The sequence below is a fragment of the Phoenix dactylifera genome, chromosome 5, assembly GCF_009389715.1.
Source record: "Phoenix dactylifera cultivar Barhee BC4 chromosome 5, palm_55x_up_171113_PBpolish2nd_filt_p, whole genome shotgun sequence".
In the NCBI taxonomy this organism is placed as follows: Eukaryota; Viridiplantae; Streptophyta; class Magnoliopsida; order Arecales; family Arecaceae; genus Phoenix; species Phoenix dactylifera.
This window is the reverse complement of record NC_052396.1, coordinates 2596981-2605439: the sequence shown is the minus strand read 5'-3', so window position 1 is coordinate 2605439 and position 8459 is coordinate 2596981. Positions and strand designations below refer to the sequence as shown.

The following is an 8459-nucleotide window of genomic DNA, read 5'->3' as shown; positions in this document are numbered from 1 at the left end:
ATTCCCCATAGCCCCCTACGGGCAACTTCGAAAGAAAAGAGCCGTCGCACGCAAAGATAGCCGCAGAGGCGTTGTTTCGCTTCGCCTCGCCATCTCCACTCGCTGCTCGACTCGAGCCAGTGCTTTACCTCCCACGCCCCTCTCTCCGTCCCTCCCGTCCGCCCCATGGCTTCCGTCAAGGTGAGCTCTCTCTCTCTCTCTCTCTCTCTCTCTCTCGCCCCCTTGGGCAAAACTAGGGTTTAACCAGGCATCTGCACCGATTCTTTTTGCAAGATTTTTTTTTTATTCCCCCAGAAGTTTCCTCCTAACCTTTGTTCTATTTTCAAGTAGTTTTACTAGCTGAGTAATTTTGTCACAATGTTCTTTACATGACATTTTTCATCATGTAGGTGGATAATCGCGGCTCGTTCGGATCCAAACGGTCCCGTAATGAAGGTTGCATAAGTGATTTTAATTCATTCATATGGTTTTTTTATGATCACAGACCTGAAAATTTGATTAATTAATCAGTGATTTTCACTTTCTTCGGTAATCTTAGGATTTTGCACTACTATCAGTTTAACTTCATAGCTTTTATAATCATAGATATTGCTGTTGGATGACTGTTCAATTTTGTACATTCTTTTTTTAGTTAATTCCATTTAATTGACTTGAAATTGTTGCGGCTGTGGTTGCTCATGATATGCTAAATTCATGATCTTGAAAATTTAACCCGAGGGATTATTGTGACCAGTTGGTCTGGTAATAGAAGCTCTGCTATTTTGAGGGCCTGGGAATTCAAATATTGGAGTGCTTGGATGGAACTGATACAGCTAATCTCGTTGCCAATGAAACAAGAAAAAGAAAATGAGATCTTCCAGTCTAGTTACAGTCACCTCCTTGCACAAGGATGGCTTTTCAGCTGGTTTTGACTCTTGTGTTCGAGATGAGAACAAAACTGGTCGATTGTTGATTCATTGTTAGCTAATGTAGGTCACAGGGAAGCTGCTATTTTTCACAATTGCTATTAATGATGGAACAATGAAGAGGAAAGATATTTTTTCAGCAAGACATTTAGAGTAGCCCACATGGATAGCTGATGGTGGAGAATTATTAGCTATTGACTTGTGAAGTCCATATTCTTGAGGTTCAAGTACTGATGCCTTTTGAGCTTGATATGTAGTTGTGTCATATGCGTCTGCATCTTCTATCCTTTCATGCTTTCAAAGTAAAAAGTATATTATCAAGTGGAAACAAAGAGTAAGATAGAAACTCTGAGCTCTAACTGTTGCAATATCGGACTGATCTAAGACACTGTGCTCTCTCTGCTATGTGCATGGGATGCAAATGAAAATGAAATAATTTATAGTTCTGTTAAGTGCTTCAAAACAAGTGGGATCTAAAGATACAGTAGGTGATAGTGTTAGTTATTATTGTTGTAAAAGAGATGTAGTGGGAGAGATAATGTGGGCTTAATGACTTTTTGGTCATAGAGCAAGAATTTAGGGTGCAGTTGTTTTTTTGATTATTTTTTCTTTTTTTAAGGGTTAATGACTTCTTGTTTTGTTTTGTTTTTTTTTTTTTTTTGGGGGGGGGGGGTGTGGGGGTGGGGGGAGGGACAGGTGCAAGAGAGGATCTGTGTTAGAGAGACATATGAATGACATAAGGATAGAACCCTTTTTGTTGTGGATATGTACAATAAGAGCTGCTGTGAAATATATTATACAATAAAGTTTACTCACAAAAACTAATTCCTTCTTGGGAACAAACTTGATGGATGTGATCTCCAAATCTTCTTATCAGCTTATTCCACAAATTACACGGGAAGAATACGTTCAAAACTTTTGGCTATATTTGTTGAGGGAACACGATTCTAAGTGATCTATTTCTTTGCCCATTTGTTTAGAAATTAGCAAGTGATAGTTCTTATGAGGTTTTCTTCTATATTCGAGAGTGTGCTGAAATGTTGTAAACAATGGCATATTGTCAAAAGGAAGCATACTGAGTGTGAAGTGCATGTTGTAACTTTAAGAAGATTTGGCTTTGAAGAATAGAGCTGAGAAGTATCTCTAGTACTGATAAGAAAAATGGTAGATGGGTAGGTAACTCACTTCATTCATCAGTGCATGTTCTCCCTGCATGGTTTCATTCCACTGGATAAAACACATATGGATCTATATTAGACCAGTCTAGCAATGATCAGGAGATGTTCTCAATCATCGGAAGTAAGATATGGGGCTACATTTGGGCTTTTTATCTTAAACCATCATAGTATTATAATTGTACCTTCCTGTATGTCTTGGTTATCACTGGCAAACTGCATGGAATTTGCCTTTGTTATGCAAGGTCAATGTGAAATGCCAGAATGTTAATGCTATCCATGTCAGGTTTTTATACTGTTGCAAGATAACTGTTTTGTTTCTAAAAAGAAATTTTTAATGATCATCAGCTTCTCGGAGTGATGGAGATTGGACATGCCCTCAATGTGGTAACTTGAACTTCAGTTTTAGAACTGTATGCAATCGCGGAAAATGTGGTGCTCCCCGTCCATCAGCCAGTCCAAGTCCAGTAAGTTATTATTGCTTCTGCAATTTTAGTCTACTGTGGTTTAGAATGAAAGAATTGTTATGTCTTCTGCTACTTCAATAAATGTTTGTACACCGGTATATGCACCTTTTATAAACTTCAATGCACATGAATTGTGATTATTTTGCTTATTTTCTGTAAGTTGTTGTCAGGATTCTAGATTCTGTAGCCTGACTGGATAGGATTATAGAACCTTGCACAATTAAAAGGCAACAAAAATGAGAACAAGAGGAAGATAAAGAGAAGTGGAAGCAATAACTGTGCCATTTGCTTTGGGCCATGATGATCCTTATATTACTAATGAGGCTAACTGCTCATGGTAAGGGAAAAGGATAAGCATACTCCTTATTAAATGGTTGTTTACATTTGCAAAACACATGTTTCTAATGAGCCTTATGCATCCAGTTTGATTGCAAGATAATGACTAGAAGTAACAATCTGCAAACATATAAAGTTACTATCACAGAAATACAAAAGAAAATTCTATTGGACAACAGATTATAGTTGCCCAGAGTAAGACCAGAAACTGGTGTATCCTGGGGTGCAGAAGTTAGCAGACAACAATTCTTGAAATGATAAAAAAAACAAGTGCCTATAGATATGTGGATTAAATATTAATATGCTTGCTGAATCACATTAACAAAAAAAACTTTTGGTGTGCTTTGGACAAAACAATTACCCACTTGATTACATAGGTCAAAAAAATATGGAGCATTAAAATAAATTATGCTAGCAGTGAGAGGGATTTTTTGGCAGGCAGTAACTAGTAGTGCAAGCAGAAGAAAGTTCAAAAGCTTTAAAATGTCATAGCCCTAGCAATAACAAGATTTGAGATTGTGACGTGGGATGGTTCTTTTTCCCTACTTATAGAAATTGTGCATCAGACATCAGTATCTGATATAGTATAAAACAAATGAAGCAAATGAGAACACAAATAATAGTCTGGTATAAACTAAAATATGCTACTTATTGTTCAAATCTAAATTTCAAATGCATGAATAATTCTAGGTCTATTTAAAAGTGCAAATCCTGGCATCATCTGTAGAAGGAGGCCTTAGAGCTTCTTCATCTTTGTCTTCAACTTGTAGAAGATGTTCTTTAAGATGAAAATGGGAGAAGAACTGAGAAGAAAGAAAGAGAAAGGTAAAAAAACACACATAATAAGAGGACGATTAACAGAATGAGGAGTTTGGTTAAGTGTTTTAGCTGATTCTCTCTTAATTTCATCTTATTATACTAAGAAGCCTGCCAACTAATGCTATATTGCCAACTCTCCCCATATTGCACTTACCATAATACATTATGTATTAATTTTTTGGGTTCAGTTGCGGGTTCAAACACATGCCTCAATATTCAATTTATATTATCCAACCCTTCAGGGCTGAATGAACATCAAACCAAATCATCCATCAATTGTTTTGTTGAAAGAGGTCTTGCCCTCTTTTGGACCAATCATCATAAACATGTACAAATTGAAACTCATCAACAGTCTTGCCCTCAATTTGGACCACAACAGCGTAGATGTTTTGGAGGCTGATCTAGCATCCTTGATGGAGTATGTGGTAGGTGTGAGTGATTTCTTGAGCGTCAGCAGAATTACTGCTACTGTTGTAGCTTATACCATGCATTGACTGTTGCATGTCAGTATAGGTTGCAATTGATTTGCATGACCACGTATCAATGTTGTAGATGTGAGAGTACTAGACTACTACAATTATTTTTTTTCAGTATGACATTATTATAACATTAAGATAATGCTGTTAGAGATATGGGGTTGATTCATCTGCAACAATCTTTTGTAAAATTGTCAAAAGTTATGTACCATGTTAGTTTTTTCCTAGAGTTTTAATTAATTATCGTTATCATATGAGATGCTTGTGCAAACATAGTTTACATACTTTACATTGTGCAAAGCCTATTATTTGCGTCAAAGTGTATTCAATTATATTAACACTTTGTGTTAGTGATTATTAGCAATTTTAAAATGGAAAAATAAAACTACCCTAGCATATGGAATGATAACTAGAATGATGACGGTCAAATCAACACCGTCAAATCTTCAAATATATATGTTGCTAAGGTTTGAACTAGATTTAGTTTATATATAACTGGGCATCAGTTTGTATTAAGGTTTGCATCTAGGTACTGGATCCTGTATTGGTGCCCAATTGGTAACCTCATACCGAGTGTCGATATGGTACATATCTCGATATCGACACTCTATACAGGGGATATACTAAGTCTCAGTACCCTATCGGTACGATACAATGTCGCATACCGGGTGGTATGATCTGAGATTGTGGACCTTTGTATGATAACTTTGTAACATTAATTTCATCCTAAATGGTGGTTGCTGTTTTCATTGTTTTAGCAAGACAACATGAGGAAAAGATTTTTTACTTGTCTGCCTGCCTTTCTTTGTTTTCAGTTTTGTATTCTCGTAGAATATGTTCAATTTAATCATATCTTGATGATTGATTTAGCCTAAAATTCATATGCTAACGTATTGTTGTTTCACCAGAGAATAGGGCCAACACCCATACCTGGACCTTTTGATCATCCAGCACCTCTTTACTATGGAGGTGTTGGGGCACCACCACCCATGCCGCTTGGAATTTCCAGTGGGTATGGTGCCCCGCTTCCACATTCAGGCATGCGTTATGACTATGGGCCACAGAGTAGTGCTTCTGGACCATATGGTTTTTTATCTCCATATGGTCCACCTGGACCAATGGGAGGTACTCTCTCTCTCTCTCCCCCTCTCTCTCTCTCTCTCTCTGCCTATATTTGTCTCATTATGTGCCAATTTGCATGAATGTTGACACAGTATTATGTGTGTGTCTGATGAGGGGAATTCAAGGTTTTGTTTTCATTTTGATGTATGAGCAATTAGCTATTACAATACTTGTTTTGATGTATCTTCATGAATCTGGTTTGTTCTTTTGCCAATGCTTGTGGGTGTTGCAGGCATAGGTTATGGTCCTGGCCCTAGTATGGACCGGTATGGATATGGGTACCGAGGATCACCAGTACCAGTATGCTTTTATTTTCTAATATAGGCACAACATTTTATATGCTTATTCTTCTATAGATTCTATAGATTTCTTCAAGGTTGTCTAATTATCTCGTCCTTTTGGGTTTTGAAGCTTCCAAGTCCATGGTCTGGAGGAGCTCTACCTGATAGCAATGCTTCACGAAAACGTCGTGGAGGTAAACAAAAAAAAAAAAGAACATATAGATAAATCTTGTTTAACTTAGTGCAGTTGTCATGAATAGCAATTTGTTTGCCATAGGCAATTTGACTTCTTGCACTTGCACGCTAGTTCTCTACATCTGCATTATTATATTATATGTTACCGCTTCTTTCTGACTGCCATATGCAAAGTTCTTTTTTTATTATAAGTGTTCAGTGTATGTTTACCATAAATTTGATATTCTTCTCTGTTGGTTACTGTCATTATGGGGGAGGGGGAGGAAGTCGGGATGGAAGGGGTGCTAGATTAAGAGAGAGCGCATGGTGATTGTTTTGTTTTTCAGTTAGGAATTTGTATGCATGTGTATATTTATATTTGTGTATATGCATAATATATACATGGATACATATTTATGTGTATATATTGTGCTTCCCCTATGCTTAATGGTATTGGTGTTATCACTGGCTAGAGAGGACTCTTAAAAGGATAATTTCAGAGTTGAAATAATTGTTCTAGGTCTTATATTGTATTATGTTCCCTCAATCTGTGCATCTTATGCTTACAATCATCTATTTATCTCCATTTTCATGTGGGCATAATTTATTTATTTAATTTTTTTAAGGTCCTGATGGGTTATCAGAAGGTGATTGGATCTGTCCCAAATGTGATAATGTTAACTTTGCCTTCAGAAGCACTTGCAACATGAAGAAATGTGGAGCTCCCAGGCCTACTCCTGTAAGTGTAACTCTTATTTTTCTGTCATCATCTTCACTTTTCCGTCATCATCTTCACTTTTCTGTTCAACATGTTTATGCCCCACTCTGTCCCTTCCCTCCCACCCACACACCCGCACCCTCCTCTCCCCCACCTGGCATCACCCTCCTCTGTCCCTTCCCTCCCCCCCCCCCCCCCCCCCCCCTCTTTCCATGTGATATTAGATGTTTTGCTCATATAAGCTTTTTTTTTAAAAAAAACTTTATCTCAACATAAAGGATGCTAGTGTCAAGTGGGCAATAAGTTTAGCTACATTTTCTGTATTTGATTTTACATCTTGATTGTCTTAATCCGAGCCCCAATAGAGTAGATTAATTTTAATAAATTTCCACTTAAAAATTATTGTGATTGCCTTGTGTAGTTTGGATGAAAGGTAGAATAGATTAGCAGGATAGAAGCTGATACATATGACATGCTTGAATGCTAGTTGGAAGTAACAATTTGAACATCTTAATGAACAAAAATATGGCTAAACACCATGTTCTTAAGTGCGTCATGCTTTTCTTTTTTTGAGGCAGTCAAGGTGATAAATAAATGGTTACATACAACACACGAAAAATGTAACAAGAATGATTGAGCTCAATGTTTCAAACTCACCATGAAAGATTGAAGGGATTATCGATACCTTTTCTTCATTGGCTCATGGTTATGATTATATTGTTCATTATTTTAACTTTTTGGGATGTTCTATTTTGATGCGGGACATCAAGTTTTTGTAGTATATAGTTCTGCTCTCACCTGGAGGAGCCAAATATAAAACTATTTGTACGAGTAAACAAACAGATTATCCTAAATGAACTGCTTTTAACCTTCATAACTAGCTATCTGTCAAAACAAGCAGATATACGACTGGCTGCAAAATCGAGGATCTTTATCTCTTGGGCTTGTATTGGCCACTAACTAGCTCAAGTTGTCCAAGTTGCACCTCTAGTCAAAATATGGGTAATCCTTGTGAGCTTTCATGCCATCAATATGCATTAGATGAATGAGCATGAATACAAGCAGCTTAATGTACCTCATATAAGTAGATGAGGGGTATGTGTTGCCACACACACCCACACACACCCTTTTTTTTTTTGTTTTGTTAGCTATGCATGAAGCTTGTTGATTATTGGGGTAAATGCTCAAACTTTTCCTTCATTAAATAATTTTTATTTGTTATTAGGCAATATATTATTTAGTATTTTATTGGTTATAGTTTTGAGATCCACCAGATACTTTAGTCATTGTAACAAGCATGTGCATCTCTTTAAATACGACCTTTGCACAATACTAATATAGCGTATTCAGAGTCCTAGATTCTTGGTTCCACTTCTCAGGATCTTGTTTGGGCAATAATGACTACTTGATGTCTATAAGCATATAACTGAAAGAAAAAAGAATTTATCACTTGTTATTGATGATAATGTTCATGCTTTTATTTAACTCTATCTACTCTTTTATTGAAAAATAATAATTCCTGCAGCATTTATGATCTCTTGTTTATTTCTGACAGGCTTCTAGTCGTGGTGCATCGGGTAATAAGGATTATGCAGATGCACCGGAAGGTAGCTGGACTTGTAACAAATGCAACAATCTTAACTATCCCTTCCGAACCGTCTGTAACAGGAAAGGATGTGGAAATGAGAAGCCTTGAACGAGCAAATAGACATTTAACCTGGTGGTGCTATTAATTATTGTTCAAGAATGAAATAAGAACAGGAATTTTTGATTTAGATGAGATAGTTATTTGTGAAATCTCAGATTGCTATCCATTAGATGATAGATAAGTTGCTTATACTGAATTTGGACCATTTTGTTACTTATGCTGCAGTAATTTTCGAAGTTATTACTGGCATTTTGGATTGGTTTGGTGTTGTTAGAGCATATGATGAATATGATGTATCTTCTTTATGATAAGAATTTGTGTCGCTTTCACTCCTTCAA

At 36.6% G+C, this 8459-nt stretch overlaps 1 protein-coding gene across 1 annotated transcript; it reads left to right on the top strand.

The window, feature by feature from the left end:
• LOC103704735 (ranBP2-type zinc finger protein At1g67325-like) lies at window positions 1-8459 on the top strand. The gene is made up of 8 exons (XM_039126495.1): window positions 1-180; window positions 390-435; window positions 2429-2547; window positions 5087-5303; window positions 5533-5600; window positions 5712-5775; window positions 6382-6494; window positions 8029-8459. The coding sequence occupies exons 1-8, from the start codon at window positions 166-168 to the stop codon at window positions 8167-8169; spliced, it is 783 nt and encodes a 260-aa protein (XP_038982423.1). The 5' UTR covers window positions 1-165; the 3' UTR covers window positions 8170-8459.

What these genes read in the sequence shown, in the direction of transcription:
- LOC103704735 (XM_039126495.1), top strand. An exon ending in ACCGAGGATCACCAGTACCA is followed by an intron (nt 5,601 to 5,711) that starts GTATGCTTTTAT and finishes TGGGTTTTGAAG; the next exon opens with CTTCCAAGTCCATGGTCTGG. An exon ending in TTCACGAAAACGTCGTGGAG is followed by an intron (nt 5,776 to 6,381) that starts GTAAACAAAAAA and finishes AATTTTTTTAAG; the next exon opens with GTCCTGATGGGTTATCAGAA.